At 51.6% G+C, this 18,809-nt stretch overlaps 1 protein-coding gene across 3 annotated transcripts; it reads left to right on the top strand.

The window, feature by feature from the left end:
* The first annotated feature begins 1,795 nt into the window (after positions 1-1,795).
* Positions 1,796-18,712, top strand: ERCC2 (ERCC excision repair 2, TFIIH core complex helicase subunit). 3 transcript variants are annotated; one of them, XM_053608262.1, is made up of 23 exons: positions 1,796-1,917; positions 2,209-2,308; positions 3,244-3,321; positions 3,488-3,550; positions 3,739-3,852; positions 6,309-6,425; positions 6,518-6,634; positions 6,904-7,027; positions 7,123-7,219; positions 7,348-7,481; positions 7,555-7,723; positions 10,020-10,138; positions 12,329-12,398; positions 12,489-12,558; positions 12,670-12,771; positions 14,330-14,393; positions 14,864-14,985; positions 16,922-17,014; positions 17,113-17,185; positions 17,357-17,496; positions 17,657-17,800; positions 17,929-18,072; positions 18,575-18,712. In XM_053608262.1, exons 1-23 carry the CDS (start codon positions 1,913-1,915, stop codon positions 18,665-18,667), a joined length of 2,352 nt encoding a protein of 783 aa, XP_053464237.1. In that variant the 5' UTR covers positions 1,796-1,912; the 3' UTR covers positions 18,668-18,712. The 3 variants fall into 3 exon arrangements, with proteins under 3 accessions (XP_053464237.1, XP_053464238.1, XP_053464236.1); XM_053608263.1 differs by having other exon boundaries at positions 17,426-17,496; XM_053608261.1 differs by having other exon boundaries at positions 17,113-17,496.
* The last annotated feature ends 97 nt before the right edge of the window (positions 18,713-18,809 follow it).

Genomic DNA, 18,809 nt, shown 5'->3' on the forward strand with positions numbered 1-18,809 from the left:
GTGGGTTGGCTCAGGGGTGATAAGGGGAAAGGTAGTCAGAGAAAACTTAGTTGGCCACAGTAAAGAGTTTGGACCTGGCTCTGCCTGCACCTCTAGCTGTACTCTCTCTGCCCTCTGTTGTCGTCTCTGAACTCTAGCCACATAGCTTTTTTTCAGTGCTTGCAAGCTTTAGCTTTCTTCTGGTCCTAGAGCTTTTGTGTACGATGGTCTCTCTCCCTGCAATGCCTCTCTCACTTCTCTCATTCATCCCCTCATCTGGCTAGTTCCTTCTCCTTGTTCCTGGTTCTACTCAAACTTTACTTCCCAGAAGCCTTCATCTGGTTACTCAGCTGATACTCACAACCCACTGTTGACAGCAGGCTTCTTGTTATAAGCTTTTATGGTTTCCTAAAATTCTCATTCGCAGCATTTGTCACACTTATAATCATATTTTTATTTGTCTGTTTAATATCTCTTGTTTGAGGATAGGAACTGGAAATGTGATGGTCACCTTTGTGTTCCCAGAGTTCAGCACAGGGTCAAGGACATACAACTGTAGCAGATGCCCTATAGCTATTTGTTTGAACAAAAATAAATAAATGAATGAATAAAAGCTAGCATTTACTAATTGCTTAGTATGTGCTAAGTAGTTTTAACTGCTTTGTGTGGGTTAATTTAAGTGTCACCCACTTTGTAGATAGTCTCATTGTTACTGCTTTGCAGATAAGGAAGCGGAATCCCAGAATAGTTAAATCACACAGCTAATAGTGGAGCCTGGATTTGGATCTAGGAATTCTGGTTCCAAAGCCCACACCTTAGCCACTGAATTACAATTTTCATTCTATTACTACCTGATTATAAAGCCTAGCACAAGGACAGGCACAGTGGCTTACACCTATAATCCTAGCACTCTGGGAGGCGGAGGTGGGTGAGATGCTTGAGCTCAGGAGTTTGAAACCAGCCTGAGCAAGAGTGAGACCCCATCTCTACTAAAAATAGAAAAAATAGCTAGGTGTTGTGGCGGGCACCTGAAGTCCCAACTACGGGGGAGATTGAGGCAAGAGGATTGCTTGAACTTAGAAATTTGAGGTTGCTGTGAGCTATGATGACACAACGGTACTCTCCCCAAGGCGACAGGCTGAGACTCTATCTAAAAAAACAAAACAGCTGGCCGGCGCCTGTGGCTCAAGGAGTGGGGCGCCGTCCCCATATACTGGAGGTGGCAGGTTCATACCCGGCCCCGGCCAAAAACTGCAAAAAAAAAAAGAAAAAAACGCCTAAAAACAGTATATGGCGGGCGGCGCCTGTGGCTCAAGGAGTAGGGCGCCAGTCCCATATGCCGGAGGTGGCGGGTTCAAACCCAGCCCCGGCCAAAAAACCCACAAAAAACAAAAACAAAACAAACAAAAAAAAACAGTATATGGCAAACAGGCGGTGAATAAATGGGAGTAACTATAAGTTATTTATCCGACAGAAGTCGAGGATACAGCAGGTGTTTTTTAAGTGCATGTTTGTCATGTTTGTCTGCTGCAGTGAGGCCATTCCTAATTTGTAGGTCCCGAAGGTGTCCCCAATTTCTCTGTGATTCTCCACTAAGATTCTCTTTGCCGCTCTTACAATTGGGCAGGCGCAGAAAAACCTAGTCCACTTGAATGGGATGGATTCTCTCGTCTTCGCTTTGCGTTTAGTTCTCGGTTGGCCCTAGGCCATCCTCAGCCACGCCCCCAGAACCGCCTCTCTCTGGAGTCCGCCCTCGCTTCTCCCTGCGCAGGCGCAGAATCCGATTGGCGGTACCCTAACGGAGTGACGGGTGGGATTGGCCAATGGTGTAGTGACAAAGGTGGAGCGGACCCTCGAGGCTGCCCAGGACCCTGCCTCACTAAATATTCACGAGGGAGGCGGGTCGACGCCACCGCACGCCCGGGCCGGCGCCATGAAGTGAGAAGGGGGTCTCGGGTCGCTCCTTGGGAGCGGGCAGGGGGATCCGGAAGATGGGGGAACCTGTGGGGCGAGGGCTGGGTGAAGGGGTGAGGACAGCCGTGGGGACCTGCGAGTTGGTAACCGGGATAGTAGCGAGGAGATACCTAGGGGACCCAGAGGCTCCTGGGGAACTGGGGTGTATCGGGAGGTGCCTGGCGCGTAACCCCTCTGGGCCAGAGGATGGGGGAGCGTGGAGACAGGAGAGGGGCTGAGAGGACTGGGGACTGATCGAGCAACCCCTGCTGTCAGGCTCAACGTGGACGGGCTGCTGGTGTACTTCCCGTACGACTACATCTACCCGGAGCAGTTTTCCTACATGCGGGAGCTCAAACGCACGCTGGACGCCAAGGTAGTGGGTGGGCCCCGCCGCTGTCCTGTCACTTCTCACGCTTGGGCCTAAGACTGAGGTTGCAGGACGTCTAGATTTTAGAAATCCGAGATCCTTGGGAATCTAGGATTCCCAAAATCTTCTGTTACCCAAAGTAATAGTTAATAACTGCAGCAGCTGACGTTTATGCAAGGTTGAGTCGGCCAATGGTTGGGAATGTATCGACTTTGGACTCTACTGCCTGGGTTAGTGTCCTGGACCTGCAGGTTTCCCTCTGTGTGCCCTTGGGCAAATCATTTAGCCTCCTTGTTCCATGGTTTCCCCTTCTATAAAGGGGGGGATAGTATTAGTACCTACTTCATAGGTGTGGGAGGGTTATATGAGTTAATACATCTAAGGCAGCAATTCTCAACCACCCTGGAGGACATTTGGCAATGTCTGAAGACATTTCTAGTTGTCACAGCAGTGGAGGTGAGGTACTGCTATCTTTTAGTAGGTAGAGGCCGGGGATGCTGCCTATCATCCTACTGCACACAGGGCAGCCTCACCGAACCAAAACACCCCAAATGTTAGTAGCGCTGACATTGAGAAACCCTGATGAAGATGCTTAGAAACTTTTAAGAGCAGCATAAGTGTTGTGAAAAGTTTTACTAAACAAAAAGAAGGGTTCATCTATGTTAGATACTATGCTAAATATTTAGCCCACAATTTCTCACTAGTCCTCACAGTTACGCTACCAGGAAGGGCTTTATTATTAGGCCCGTTGTAGAGATGAGGATACCATGGCCCAGAGAACTGAAGGTACTTGAATAAGATTGCTCAGCAAATAAGTAGCAGAAGTGGGATCCAAACCCATTGCCCCTGTTGTGTTTCTAGATAGTGGTATTTATGGGCAGAGTTTGTGTCCCCGAGATTCTGACAGCCTGTGTCTTGTTCCTCCTGCTCCTAACATTCAGGGTCATGGAGTCCTGGAGATGCCCTCAGGCACTGGGAAGACAGTGTCCCTGTTGGCCTTGATCATAGCATACCAGCGGGTGAGGGACCCACTGAGCCTGTAAAGGGGGAAGAGGGTGGGGGCTAGACTAGTGGTTCTCAACCCTCCTAATGCTGCAATGTATTTTCATTGTTAAAAAGGGGTCGCGACCCGCAGGTTGAGAACCACTAGGCTAGACAGAAGTTGAGCCTAATTGTTATTGGCAGGCATATCCGCTGGAGGTGACCAAACTCATCTACTGCTCAAGGACTGTGCCAGAGATTGAGAAGGTGAGCCAGGCTGATACTGGTGCTTTTCCCTACTCTTCCCTTAGCCTCAATGGTCCTCTGGGGTCACCCTCTCCAGTCTTAGGGGGTGTTTAGGAAAACAGGGAAGAGAGACTGGGGCCTAGCAGGGACTTGTGCTTTCAACAATGAGCACAAGCTCCCGCTCACCCCTACCTGCCATTTTGGAGCAGGTGATTGAAGAGCTTCGCAAATTGCTCAACTTCTACGAGAAGCAGGAGGGCGAGAAGCTGCCATTTTTGGGTCTGGCTCTGAGCTCCCGCAAAAACCTGTGTGTTCACCCTGAGGTAAGCCTCCATTCCTTCCCTTTGCTCCAAGCACTAGGGTTGAGGAAACTCTTCCATCTAACCATGGTTCTTAGGTTCCTAGGCTAGACCCAGGATATAAGGGCCACACACAGAATTCTTTTCTCACTTGTTAAATTCTGATTCATTCTTCATGGCCCAGGCAAGCACACCTTCTCCAGGTAGCCTTCCCACTTTCCCCAGGCCTTAGAGAAGTTAAAAAGGCAGCTCTTGGAATCTGGTGCACCTGGTTTCCTGGCTCTGAAACTTAACAAGCTGTGTACTTTTGGCTAGGTGATTTCTGTTGTCTAGGCCTCGGTCTTCCCTTCTGTAAAATGGGAATAATTAAGCACATGTCTCTTGAGGTTGTTGATGATAAGATTAGGTGAGATGATGCAGCTAAAGCCTTTAGCATGCAAAAAAGCTAAAAGAATATTAGAAATCATGATGGGCGGTGCCTGTGGCTCAGTGAGTAGGGCGCTGGCCCCATATACCAAGGGTGGCAAGTTTGAACCTTAAGGTAGGCAGCCTTAAGTCATCCCTTTGGTTAAGGAAAAGGCTTTGTTCTTTGGAAAGACAGTCATGGCCTCTGACAGTGTCATCAGTGAAGCCTTAGAGAATTCAAAGCAGGTCAAGGGTGAATTGAGTTCTCAGACTGTGTGAGTGGAACCTCTGATTCTTTTTTTTTTTTGTAGAGACAGAGTCTCACTGTACCGCCCTCGGGTAGAGTGCCGTGGCATCACACTGCTCACAGCAACCTCTAACTCTTGGGCTTATGCGATTCTCTTGCCTCAGCCTCCTGAGCAGCTGGGACTACAGGCGCCTGCCACAATGCCCAGCTATTTTTTTGTTGTTGTTGTTGCAGTTTGGCCGGGGCTGGGTTTGAATCCGCCACCCTCAGCATATGGGGCCGGCGCCCTAGTCACTGAGCCACAGGCACCGCCCGGAACCTCTGATTCTTTTTTTTTTTTTTTGTAGAGACAGAGTTTCACTTTATTGCCCTCGGTAGAATGCCGTGGTGTCACACAGCTCACAGCAACCTCCAACTCCTGGGCTTAGGCGATTCTCCTGCCTCAGCCTCCCGACTACAGGCGCCCGCCACAATGCCCGGCTATTTTTTTTTTTGTTGTTGCAGTTTGGCCGGGGCCGGGTTTGAACCCGCCACCCTCGGTATATGGGGCCGGCGCCCTGCTCACTGAGCCACAGGCGCCGCCCGGAACCTCTGATTCTTAAACTACACCAAGCTTCTATGTGTTTTCGCATTTCAACTGATAAAGTAGTTATCTTCAACCTACTAAAGATCCTTCAAGAATTAAAGTTTTAAAAATAATAGCGTTTTTGGGCGGCGCCTGTGGCTCAGTGAGTAGGGCGCCGGCCCCATATGCCGAGGGTGGCGGGTTCAAACCCAGCCCCGGCCGAACTGCAACAAAAAAATGGCCGGGCGTTGTGGCGGGCACCTGTGGTCCCAGTTGCTTGGGAGGCTGAGGCAGGAGAATCGCGTAAGCCCAAGAGTTGGAGGTTGCTGTGAGCCGTGTGACGCCATGGCACTCTACCGAGGGCGGTGCAGTGAGACTCTGTCTCTACAAAAAAAATAAAAAAAATAAAAAAATAATAGCGTTTTTTATTGTTGTTGTTGCAGTTTTTTTTTTGGCCAGGGCCAGGTTTGAACCTGCCACCTCCAGCATATGGGGCCGGCGCCTGCCCTACTTGTTGAGCCACAGGCACCGCCCAGCGTTTTGTTTTTTTTTTTTGAGACAGAATCTCACTTTATCACCCTTGGTAGAGTGCTATGGCGTCACAGCTCACAGCAACCTCCAACTCCTGGGCTTAGGTGATTCTCTTGCGTCAGCCTCCTGAGTAGCTGGGACCATAGGTGCCTGCCACAACACTCGGCTATTCTTTTGTTGCAGTTTGGCTGGGGCTGGGTTTGAATCCACCACCCTTGGTATATGGGGCCTGTGTCTTACCCACTGAGCCACAGGCACTGCGCTGCCCAAAAATAATAGTTTTAAGAATGTAACAATTTTACCACTCTTTGATCCTTGCAGTAAGTTCCCAGGTTTCTCTCTTTCTTTTTTTTTTTTTGAGACAGAGCCTCAAGCTATCACCCTGAGTAGAGTGCTGTGGCATCACAGCTCACAGCAACCTCCAATGCCTGGGCTCAAGCGATTCTCCTGCCTCTGCCTCCCAAATGGCTGGGACTACAGGCACCCACCACAATGCCCGGCTATGTTTTGGTTGCAGCCATCATTGTTGGTTGGCAGGCCGAGCTGGATTCGAACCCACCAGCTCAGGTGTATGTGGCTGGTGCCTTAGCCGCTTGAGCCACAGGTGTCTAGCTAGTTCCCACGTTTCTTAATTGCTAATAAAAGGAGATTCACATTGTCCAAAAATGCCAGCCAGCTGGGAGGTGCGGAGGCCCAGGTTCAGAGTGGTCAGGCTTTCTTTGCTCCCCTTAGGTGACACCCTTGCGCTTTGGGAAGGATGTTGATGGGAAATGCCACAGCCTCACAGCCTCCTACGTGCGAGCACAGTACCAGCAGGATGCTAGCCTGCCCCACTGCCGCTTCTATGAGGTGCCTGGGGTACAGGGCTTAGAAAGGGAGAGCTGAGATGCTTGGGGTAGCCAGCTTCCCTGACCGTCTGGCACTCTCTCTCCCTATCCCAGGAATTCGATGCCCATGGGCGTCAGGTGCCCCTCTCTGCTGGCATCTACAACCTGGATGACCTGAAGACCCTGGGGCGACGCCAGGGCTGGTGCCCATACTTTCTGGCCCGATACTCGGTGAGGAGGCAGGTGGTGTGTGGCAGAGGGGTGTGAACGGGGCGGTGGGCTGCCTCAGTCTGGCTGTCTGGTTCTGTGTGTCTCTGTCTGCTTACATCTTTCTGCTGGTCAGTACCTCTATTTGTCTGTCAGTCTATTTCTGTCATCCGTTTGTGACTTGCCTGTGCCTGCCTTTTGTTGCCTCTGTGGGCTTGTGTGGAAGTAGCGGGCAAGTATGGTGCAGGTTGGGGTGGCAGGGCCTGTATAATTCTGCCCCTCTTGTCCCCTAGATCCTGCATGCCAACGTGGTGGTTTATAGCTACCACTACCTCTTGGACCCCAAGATTGCAGACCTGGTGTCCAAGGAACTGGCCCGCAAGGCTGTTGTGGTCTTTGATGAGGCCCACAACATCGGTGAGGAGGGAGCCAGAGTGCTAAAGGGATGCCAGGTACCCAGACCACTGCCCCGTACTGGTCTGCCTTAGCTCTGCCCTCTGCCCCTTCCCCAGACAATGTCTGCATCGACTCCATGAGTGTTAACCTCACACGCAGGATCCTCGATCGGTGCCAGGGCAACCTGGAGACCCTGCAGAAGACAGTACTCAGGTAGGGGCCGGCTGTGTAGTAACTCTTGGGGCCTGTCCTGTTCCCAGCCAGCCTTGCACCTCTCCTGGGCCCCTGATCTCTGCCTGACTTGGCCCCAGAATGCCAGCCCCTACCTGGTCTTCTCCCAGGATCAAGGAGACGGATGAGCAGCGTCTGCGGGACGAGTACCGGCGCCTTGTGGAGGGACTGCGAGAGGCCAGTGCTGCTCGGGAGACCGATGCCCACCTGGCCAACCCTGTGCTACCTGATGAGGTGCTACAGGGTGAGTCACTGCCCCTGTGGTCTCCCACTCCCTGTCCCACATCCCCATAGCTGCTGACCCCTTCTCTCTGCAGAGGCTGTGCCTGGCTCCATTCGCACAGCTGAGCACTTCCTGGGCTTCCTACGGCGGCTACTAGAGTATGTCAAGTGGCGGCTGCGCGTGCAGCACGTGGTGCAGGAGAGCCCACCTGCCTTCCTGAGTGGCCTGGCCCAGCGCGTGTGCATCCAGCGCAAGCCCCTTAGGTACGGCCTGGGATAGCAGGGGACTTGGGTTGGAGCTAGTCCTCAGTCTAGCTGTTGGGCAGGGGCTTGACAGGCTGCACATGGCTGGATCACAGCGGTTACCTGAAGAGAGTTTCGTGGAGGGATCATTGGAAGAGGGTTCAGGCTGGGTGGAGGATCCAAGAAGGGTGAGAGGTCCCTGGGAACTCGGAAGAGCTTGGAACTATTTAAACCCCAGGCCGCAGGGGCCAGGAAGGGAGTGATGTTGAGTCAGCTGGACAGGGCCTGGAGAGGCCCCGGAGAGGAGCTGAGACCATGACACAGCAGGATGGGAGGCTCAGGGGGGATGGGAGCTGGGCACCTTCACCATGTTCTTTCTTGCCAGTGCTTCTCATAGTCCAAGCCTGAGGACAAGGGCATCCCCATAGTGCGGTCTGGGTGCATTTGTTGTGGGTGGGGTGGGGTTTTAAATTTCAGTTTTCTGGGGCACAGAGTAGGCAGGGAATGGACCTAGGCATAGGAGGGGGGCTTCTTATATTTTCCCTTTGCTGTTTGGGATAAGTCATTGGTCTTCTCTGAACCTCAGTTTCCTCCTTGGGTAAAGTGGAGGGGGAATCATTTTTACTCCACAGGTTTCTGTGATGGTTAGGTGAGAAGGCAGCGGAGCCCTTATGAAGACCTATACCCGTTATGTATCTCAGTTGCATCCCCTGTGTAGTGTCCCGAGCTGCAAAGGAGGAGGCTGGGGCTCCAAGAGGGGAAGCCATTGCCCAGTGTCACACAGCATAGTTTCAAGAGTTGTGACTTGAAACCTGTGGCTGCTGTGCCTCTGAGGGGTAGACAGCCATCAGAGTGGCTTTGCCTGTCTCCCCCACATTTGGGAATTGTGAGGGCAGAGAGAGGAACTCAGTCATTCAACACAAGCGCCTGCTCTGTGCAGGGGACACCAGTAAAGACTGAGACAGCCTAGGGCTGCCGACATGGGGCCTGTGGCCCAGTGGAAGAGACAGGCTCGTTCCCAGATAGCAATGACCCAGGATAGGCAGGCTAGGATGGGGGATCCCAGAAGGCTGGGGGAACCCCAAAAAGAGCCCTGTCCTAGCCTGGGCATTAAAGACATGGAAAAACTATAGTTGGGGAGGCAGGTTTTATTTTTTATTTTATTTTTTTATTTTTGAGACAGAGTCTCACTATGTCACCCTTGGTAGAGTGCCTGACATCACAGCTCACAGCAACCTCAAACTCATGGGCTTAAGCGATTCTCTTGACTCAGCCTCCCAGGTTGCTGGGACTACAGGCACCCGCCACAATACCGAGCTATTTTTTTGTTGTACTTGTTGTTGTTTACTTGGCCCGGGCCAGGTTCGAACCCGCCAACCCAGGGATATGTGGCCGACACCCTAACCTCTGAGCTACGGTCACCAAGCTGGTAGGTATGTTTTAAAGTCTGACCGCCCACCTGGCACCAAAGCTGGGTGCTCCTGCTCTATAAACAGCCCCTAAGGGGTGAGAGTCCCAGGCCTACCTATTTGCAGGTATGGCTGGGTGGCCCTGCACATGCACCCCTGCTGTTGACCTGGTCTGTGAGCATGTGGGATTCGTACCTAAGAGACAGCGCGAAAAGTTCTGCATGTCTTTGTGTAACTGTGAAGTAACGCAGGATTAATGCAGTTGACTGTGGCCCCGTGCAGTGGCTCACAACTGTAATCCTAGCACTGTGGGAGGCTAAGGCAGGTGGATTACTTTAGCTCAAGAGTTGGAGACCAGCCTGAGCAAGAGTAAGACCCCATCTCTACTAAAAACAGAAAAGAAAAACTAGCTGGGTTCAGTGGCGGGTGCCTATAGTCCCAGCTATTCAGGAGACTGAGGCAGGAGGATCACTTAAGCCTATGAGACTGAGGTTGCTGTGAGTGATGATGACACCTTAGTACTCTACTCAAGGCAACAGAGTGAGACTGTCTCAAAAAAAAAAAAACAAAAATGCAGTGACTGTGGGCTTTTGGGTGTAGTTGTGGGTCTCTTGACAAGAACTTATATATGAGGTCATGTGAGTACATGTGACAAGTGACCACCTGACTCTGTAGTATATGATTATTGCTCTATATGTGCCATCATGCAGTGGTAGCTTCGCATGACATGCACATGTGCAGTGTGGGGACATGGAAGTTTTTAGAGCAGTCCCAGTCCCTGCCCTCAGGGAGCACCCAGTTACCAGGGAAGACAGACATGTGACCACATGCTCTGATGGCAGAGGAGGGGCTGCTTGCTGGTCTCATTTCTGCATCCCTGTATCCCTGACCTATCAACTCCTCACCAGATTCTGTGCTGAACGCCTCCGCTCCCTCCTGCACACCTTGGAGATCACCGACCTTGCTGACTTCTCCCCCCTCACCCTCCTTGCTAACTTTGCCACCCTTGTCAGCACCTACGCTAAGGGTAAGCCCTCCTCTTTCTGCCCCGGATGGGCCTCCTGGCAGAGTCTAGAGGGTTGTCAGCAGTAACTTGGTCTTGAGTTCTAGTTTGAAGTCACTGGCAAGCAGCAGACAGTTGTTGAGTGAGCCTTATGCTCAGATTTGTATTTCCAAAGGCTCCCCCTGTCTGCAGAGCAGGGAGGGATAGTGGTGGGCAGGGGTCTGGGATGGGGTCAGAGAAGTTCTGTAGTTTCAGGTCATGCTATAGGCATGATAAGCAGTTGGCCCAAGGGCTCTGCAGAGCTATAGCAGGTTCTGAGGTGCTGTGACAGATTTTTACTTTAGGAAGGTTCTGAGCTGGGCATGGCAGCTCACGCCTGCAATCCTCAGGAGGCTGAGGCAGGAGGATTACTTGAGGCCAGGAGTTTGAAATAAGCCCAGGCAATAGCAAGGCCTCATCTCTGCAAAAAATTTTTAAAAATTCAAAAAATGAAGATTCTTCTTTCAGGGAAGGGGTCAGGGACCTGAGCAGGAGAGGAGGACCCTGGGCCAAGGCAAGGCTGTGGGGACAAAGGGATGGTTTGGTGAGAGATGTGAGTGGACAAGGCTGTGATGTGGGGATCAGAGTGCCTGGGTTTGAGCACCCAGGGGAGAGGAGCTGAGGACAGTGCTCAGATTTTCAGCTGTAGGGAGAGAGGAAATATTCCAGAGGCTTCATCAGTCAGTGTTCCCACCCCTTCCTCAGCTTTAAGCTGGCCAAGGGCTCAGTCTGATCCCTGGGGATTACTATTCTATCCAGGAAACCAGGTCAGGCCTGCCATCCTACAGCTGGGCCTGGGCAGAGGGCCAGAGACCTGGTCCCCCTCACCCCCAGGGTGGATGAGCAGTGAATCCTGAAGGATGCTGCTTTTGTGTCCATCCCTCTGTCCCGCTCCATCTTCCCTCTCAGCCTTTGTTGTTCTCTCGCCCCCATTTTCCCATCTGTGAACTCCCTATGTTCTTTTACCTGGGATGTCCTTCTCCTTCTTCCTCATCCCTTCACTACCTCCCCCTCATCCTTCAGTTCTATGCTCAGTAGAGATGTCTCCTCCTCCAAGAAGCCCTCCCTGACCCCCAGGCTGGGTCACGGCCCTCCTCTGGGCTCTTCCGTCCCAGCCCTGCCCATTCTGAATCATCACTGTCTGGGGACAGGTCTGGCTTTCCTCCTGGATTGCGAGTCCATGTAGTGCAGGGTCAAGGCTGTCTTGGCCACCAATTATGTCTTCAGCATAGAAAACTTGATTTTTTTCTACTGAGTGAAACTGAATGTATTCATTCATTCATTTGTTCAACAAACAAGACAGCCCCAGCATGGTAGAAGCAGAAGGAACCAAAAAAGACCTCATTCCTAATCTCTTGGAACTTATATTCTGGGGGGAAAACCAGTAGCAAAGATGCATATAAGTAAATAAAAAGATAATTCCAGAAGGTGATAGTTGTCATGAAAAAAATACATTACAGTGTCGAAACATGGCTACAGTAGAAAAGTGGCCAGGGAAGGCCTCTGTGATGTATTGACTTTTGAGCAAAGTCTCAACCAAATGGAGCCACCTTGAGAAGTTTTCCTGGCAATGAATGGGACCAGCAAGTGCGAAGGCCCTGGGCGGGGGAGTAAGGCTGCTGATGCTTGAAGATCCGGCAGGAGGCCAGTAAGCAAGGAGGGAGTGGGGTCTGTGACTGGTCCCACAGGTGATTGTGGATGCTAGGAGAAGCAGAGGCCTTGGGAGGCTTCTGCGCAGCAAGGACATGACCTGACTCAGGATTCTGTGCAGCAAGCAGGGGATGGGCCCAGTGAGAAGGGGATGGCCCAGGTGGCATTGTGGGGAGGTGGTCAGATCACAGTAGGAGGCAGAGCTGCCCAGCTTGCTGGTGGCTTAGGTTAGGAAGGAGACTCTGGCTCCTGGCTTTAGCTTGGGTGCTGGGCAGGCCTTTTTGGCGCTGGAAGAGTGTGAAGAATAAAGCTTTGGTGTTCTTTGTTTGAGATCCTCCATGAATGTTGGCATAAATCTGGGTCTTGTAGAGAAATGGGCAAGTTGGGGTGTATCTTGGGTGCCTGGACTTTGGGCTTGGGCAGCTGGTGTTTGGTTCCATTTACTTGTGGGGTAATGAAGGGAACGGGTCAGTGTGCAGTGTGACCATCGTGAGGGATTCTCACTCGCCTTTGTCTGTCCCGTAGGCTTTACCATCATCATCGAGCCCTTTGACGATAGGACTCCAACCATTGCCAACCCCATATTGCACTTCAGGTGGGACTCTACCTTGGTGGGAGTATGAACATACCACGGGTCAGGGGCCCCAGCCTGCCTGGCCCTCACCACCCTCTTCTCTCTGTCCAGCTGCATGGACGCCTCACTGGCCATCAAACCTGTGTTTGAGCGCTTCCAGTCTGTCATCATCACATCGGGGGTGAGGACCCTTCTTCCTCGCCTCCCAGTTCCCAACCCTCTGTCGTGTGGCTCCTGGTTCCTCCTCAGGCCTGCTAAGATCCCTCCCACTATTCTGCTATCCCTGTTATAGACACTGTCCCCACTGGACATCTACCCCAAGATCTTGGACTTCCACCCTGTCACCATGGCAACTTTTACCATGACGCTGGCCCGTGTCTGCCTCTGCCCCATGGTGAGTGAGTGGGGGTAGGGCTGCCTCCCCACACCCCACCCCCAGCTGTTTAGGCAGGAAGGCTTTACAGCTCTGAGCTGGGGTTCAGGATTCAGACAGACTGGGGCTTGATTCTGCTTTTCCCTGTGGGCATGATTCCCCAAGCTTGTTTTCTCATCTGTAAAATGAGAATGTGTCCTCCCTGATCTCCTGGGGCTGTTTAGAGGATTTACAGAGATAACAGATGTAAAAGTCTTGTGTAGTTCAAGGCCTGGTACAAGGTAGGTAGGTACTTATTCCACATCTTCATTAATGTGGCTGTGCCCGGTATGTCATCTGGCTGTGACCTGGGTAAATGATCCTCCTTCTCTGCCTGTCTTCTCTATAACATGGGCATCTTAACATGGGCCTTATCTGAAGTCCTGGAGTGCAAAGTGTTTGGGTAGAGTACCCTGGCATCCATCATAGCTCACAGCAACCTCCAACTCTTGGGCTCAAGAGATCCTCTTGCCTCAGTTTTTCTATTTTCAGTAGAGACAGGGTTTCACTTTTGCTCAGGCTGATCTCAAACCCTTGAGCTCAGGCAATCCACCCACCTCAGCCTCCCAAAGTGCTAGGATTACAGGCATAAGCCACTGCGCCCAGCCTTTGGCCTGTAGTTTTTTGAGACAGAATCTCACTCTGTGCCCTAGGTACAGTGCTATGGCATCATAGCTCACAGCAACCTCAAACTTTTGGGCTCAAGAGATCCTTTTGCCTCCGCCTCCTGAGTGATTGGGACTGCAGGCACCTGCCACAATGCCCACCTAGTTTTTCTATTTTTTCATTAGAGACAGGGTTTCACTCTTGCTCAGGCTGGTCTCAAACTCTTGAGCTCAACAATCTGCCTGCCTCAGCCTCTCAGAGTGCTAGCCGTGACCCACCATGCCCAGGCCCCAATGTATTATGGAATTCAAAACTTTCCAGACTTTAGAAATGAGGCATATGCTGTGTAGTGTATAACTGCCCCAGCAGTACTGGGCAATTGTCTCCAAACTGCTTTTATTTCAGCAGCAAAAGGTTTTGAGGTGTCACATAAGGGAATAAGTCAAGCATTTGAATAGGCTCAGGTCAGGACAGGTTTTGCTAATTAATGAGTTTGTGCCAGACTTTAAAAAAAATTGGAGCTTTCAGAGGTTTTTTGGCTTTTGGAATTTCCTTCAGAGGTTGTGAACTGGTAATGACCACATAGTGGTTTTGTGAGTGTCATGGGGGGATACACTGTGGTAGGGAGAAGTGTCCTCCTGCAGTTGACTGGTCTGGAGGCTGGGGCTGGAGGGTAGCTGCTGGTCAGACTCAATTCCTTCTCTGCCGTTTATTTGCTTTGGGCAAGTGACTCACCTTCTTTGAGCCCAAGTCATTTGTCCTTGCAATGCAGATAACTGAGTAGCTGAGGGGTCATTAATGACATTGTGTTTATAAAAAGCTTAGTACAGCACCAAGAGGTGATTGGCACTCACACATCAGCAGTTGTAGCTGCTCTGCCTTTTTTTTTTGCTCTGCTTATTATACTTATAATGACTTCTGTTGCTCACTTCAGATCATCGGCCGTGGCAATGACCAGGTGGCTATCAGCTCCAAATTTGAGACCAGGGAAGATATTGGTATGCTGCCTGTGGGGTTGGTTTCCATGGGTTTGGGGAGAGAAGGTGTATCAGTCAGATGGGCTGAGTCCTGCTGCTGTAACAAATATCCCCCAATCTCAGTCCCTTAACACAGAGGTTACTTTTTGCCCATGGCATATGTCCATGGGGCTGACCCTGTGTCTCCTCACTTGGGCACCTCCACCTTCGGGTGCATCAGTATGATGACAGGCGAGATCACAGCGATCGTGGTGAATTGTGCACATGGCCACTTTGACACTAACTTCATTGGTCATGGAAAATCATATGACCTTGCCTGACTTCAGGGGATTGGAGGGACAGTCCTCCCAGGGGCCTGGAAGGAGGAGAAGTGGAGTTATGTGAATAGCTCTACAGATGACTTCAGTGGGGCTTCTGGGAACCCCAAGTTAAAGATGGTGAGGGGAGGAGGACCCAGGCCAAGAGAGGATCGAACCTCTGACCCCTCACAGCGGTGATCCGGAACTACGGAAACCTTCTTCTGGAGATGTCTGCAGTGGTCCCTGATGGCATTGTGGCCTTCTTCACCAGTTACCAGTACATGGAGAGCACTGTGGCCTCTTGGTATGAGCAGGTAGGCCCAGCCACCCAGGCCACCCATTCTCTGGAAAGGTCTTTCAGCTCTTGGAGCTGCACCTGTGTGCTGGCTTCATTCCTCTTGTGTTTGCAGTGGTGTCATTTGTCACATCAGTATGTCTGAGCAGTGTGTGGCATAAACAGCATGCAGCCCAGAGCCCTGCCTCCATCACATCAGGTTAAGAACTCGGACCTGTTATTAAATTTTAAGCCTTTTTAATTCTGTGAAGGCAAAAAGTGGAAACCTAATAAACACATGTATATGTTAAAAAAAAAAAACTTCTAAATAATTAGGATTATAGTAGCAATATTCGTAACTGGACTGCGTAATGAGTGGAAGTGTAGAATATGAAAGAAAGGCGTAATGTTGATAATTATTGAAGCTGTATGATGGTTACATGGAGGTTCATTATAATATTCTGTTTACTTTTTAGCTTGAAATTTATATAATAAAAAAGGTTTTGAATTATATATATATATATATATATATATATATATAAAGAACTCAGACTTGAGCAGCCTCTTGGGCTCCACCCTCAAAGGCAGACCCCATTGCAGAGGTTACCACACTCACACTTTCTGGGCTTCTTGCCCACCCCTCCCTGTATCCCTCTATCTATAGGCCCAGTGGGCATATATGGCTGTTAGAGGAAGGTTCTGGAAAATTAAGGCTAGGCTGAAGCCTGGGCAAAGCCTCAAGAGTCTGTAGGAGCTCCTTCTGGGAAGTGGGTGCAGAGGTCTTGGGACATTCTGGAAACAGGGCTGACCACCGCAGCTAGGCACTGGGTGACAGGCAGGATGTGGTTGGGAGAGAGGACTGCTCTGTGCTTTTTGCCTCTGAGCACAGCCCAGCTCTCAGGAATGGGTTAAAGCAAGGCCTTCTCTGGGGTGAGATGAATTTCAATTTGGCTAATCCAAGTTATCAGGGAATGGTGGGGGCATTCCACCAAGACAGCCAAGATGTTGGTCTTTTCCACATAGTGGAAAGATGGCTGCTGGCCACTTGATCCTCACACCCTGGGTGTCTTTTGTGTCCTATTTAAGAGAGCCTTGCCTATCCCAATGTCACAGATAGGCTCCTATGTTCTTTTCTTTTCTTTTTTTTGAGACAGAGCCTCAAGCTCTCGCCCTGGGGAGAGTGCCGTGGCATCATAGCTCACAGCAACCTCCAACTTCTGGGCTCAAGTGATTCTCCTGCCTCTACCTCCCAAGTAGCTGGGACTATAGGCGCCCGCCACAATGCCCGGCTATTTTTTGGTTGCAGCTGTCATTGTCGTTTGGCAGGCTCAAGCTGGATTCGAACCCACCAGCTCAGGTGTATGTAGCTGGTGCCTTAGCCGCTTGAGCCACAGGCGCTGAGCCCTATGTTCTTTTCTTGAAGCTTTGTGGTTTTAGTTTTCATGTCTAAATTTATGAGGTACCTCAAATTCATCTTTTCATGGTGTGAAGTAGGGGTCAAGGTTCCTTTTATTTTCCCCAATATAGAATTCACTTACTCCAGTAGCATTTACTGAAAAGAGCTCTCTCCACTGAATTGCACATGTAACTATGTGTGGAGGGTGTTTCTGGTGTCCCACCGGTCTCTGTGTCTGTCCTAACACCTCAGCACCACACTGTTTCTATTACAGTGTCCTAGCTGAAATCTCAGGGCAGCTGCTCCCTAGGCCGCAGTCATTCTCTCTACCAGTCGCTGTCCTGATTGGCCACATGCCTGCCTTACTTGTCCAGTAGTGATTGGCTTCCCACCTGAATCACAAAAGAAGTGAACTTGGCCAATCCACCTCTTCCCTCCCATGTCTCAAGGAGGACAAGCTGAGGCCCAGAGAGAGACTTCTTGTTTAGGAGTCTGTGGCAGGATTGTGTAACCAGGACAGTTGTCCCCTGGATCCACCTTCAGCCAATTCCAACCCTGACCCCCTGGTGTCTGTCCCTAGGGCATCCTTGAAAATATCCAAAGGAACAAGCTGTTGTTTATTGAGACCCAAGATGGGGCTGAGACCAGCGTCGCCCTGGAGAAGTACCAGGAAGTGAGTGTGGGGGTTGCTGGGAGACCAGTGTGGAGAGGGGCAGGGCTGAGGGGGCAGCTCTGAGTGACACAGCATGTATCTTGGCCTACCCTCCCCAGGCCTGTGAGAATGGACGTGGGGCCATCCTGCTGTCAGTGGCCCGGGGCAAAGTGTCTGAGGGAATTGACTTTGGTGAGTGGACCAGGCTCTCCCCTCCCCAAGCACCGACATGGAACTCTGTGGAGCAATGCCCACCATGCTGCCTGCTCCCTTGGGGGACCACCCACCCACAGCTGGGCATGCTGAGGCTTCCCCTGCCCTCTGCCTGTGGGCACCCGGTGGGCACCCTCTCTCCCTATTCAGCATGTGAGGTCTCAGGCCTTCCCTCTCTGACCAGCCAGACCTCCCCTTCTCCCTCCTCTGCCCACCCAGTGCACCACTACGGGCGGGCTGTCATCATGTTTGGCGTCCCCTATGTCTACACACAGAGCCGCATTCTAAAGGTGAGTAGTGCCTCAGCTCAGGGAGTCCGAGAAACAGACTGTGAAGTTAGGGTGTTGGGGCCGTCTCCCTTTTGTGGTATGTGGAAGGGTTGTTTCTGGAAGGGGCAGGCACACCAGGAAGGGAAGCTCCCCCATCTTCCTGACTCCTCTTCCCCTGCAGGCCCGGCTGGAGTACCTGCGGGACCAGTTCCAGATCCGAGAGAATGACTTCCTCACCTTTGACGCCATGCGCCACGCAGCCCAGTGTGTGGGTCGTGCCATCAGGGGCAAGACAGACTATGGCCTTATGGTCTTTGCTGACAAGGTATGTCTTTAGGGGGCCCCTGTGCCCCTACCTCAGCCTCTGAGAACTAGTCTGTTTCCCCGTTTTCCAGATGGGGCGGTGGCCTGGGCTCCCTCAAGTGACACCTTCTCCCTCCATTCTGCTCAAAGCGTTTTGCCCGGGTGGACAAGCGGGGGAAGCTGCCCCGCTGGATCCAGGAGCACCTCACAGATGCCAACCTCAACCTGACTGTCGACGAGGGGGTCCAGGTCGCCAAGTACTTTCTGAGGCAGATGGCACAGCCATTCCATCGGGTGAGCCCTGCACTTACTTCCCTTCACCCTCCCAGTCTAAGCGCCTCCTCTAGGAAGAACCCTTGGATTTCTCTCCACTCTCCAGCCAGCCTCCCCTTAACCATGAGTCAGACCCTGGAGTGGGGCGTGAAAGGGGCCACGGATGCCAGTGGTGGTTACAGTTATCCACGTGGTTGCTTGGGCAGCCCAGAGGAGGAAGGGTGAGAGAATTTGGGGTGAGGAGGCATCGGACACTTTCTGAAGAGGCTTTTGCTGGCTTTGGGAAAGCTGATCCTTCTTGGGCACGACACTCTGGCTCCCTCCCTCCCTCAGGCTTGTTCAAGGACAGCACACTCTAGATCATACTGATGTTTCCAGATTCAAACATCCTGTCCCAAAGTCCTCTTGTCCCTACTGGCCCTCGAGTCTTGGACCCCACGTCTCTGTCAGGGGCACTAGGGGAAGTGTAGCAGCTGTCTTGCCCTTGTGACTCCTCCTTCTTTCTGTCTCCTCTTTCCCCTAGGAGGATCAGCTGGGCCTATCCCTGCTCAGCCTGGAGCAGCTGGAGTCAGAGGAGACTCTGCAGAGGATAGAGCAGATTGCTCAGCAGCTATGAGCATGGGGGCAGGGCAGGGCCATAAAAGGTGTTCTGTTAACTCCTAAGTTGTGCCTGGCCCTGGGTCCCAAGGGCTAGAGTTGTCTGAGGTCCATGAAGGTCTTCACAGGAAACCTCAGGCAGTTGTTACTCAGTGTCAAAC

The sequence above is a fragment of the Nycticebus coucang genome, chromosome 10 (assembly GCF_027406575.1).
Source record: "Nycticebus coucang isolate mNycCou1 chromosome 10, mNycCou1.pri, whole genome shotgun sequence".
NCBI classification, from domain to species: domain Eukaryota; kingdom Metazoa; phylum Chordata; class Mammalia; order Primates; family Lorisidae; genus Nycticebus; species Nycticebus coucang.

Excerpts from the sequence above, each read along its gene's own strand:
- ERCC2 (XM_053608261.1), top strand. Across the intron at positions 6,635-6,903 it reads ACTTTCTGGCCCGATACTCG|ATCCTGCATGCCAACGTGGT; the intron begins GTGAGGAGGCAG and ends CTTGTCCCCTAG. Across the intron at positions 17,497-17,656 it reads CACAGAGCCGCATTCTAAAG|GCCCGGCTGGAGTACCTGCG; the intron begins GTGAGTAGTGCC and ends CTTCCCCTGCAG.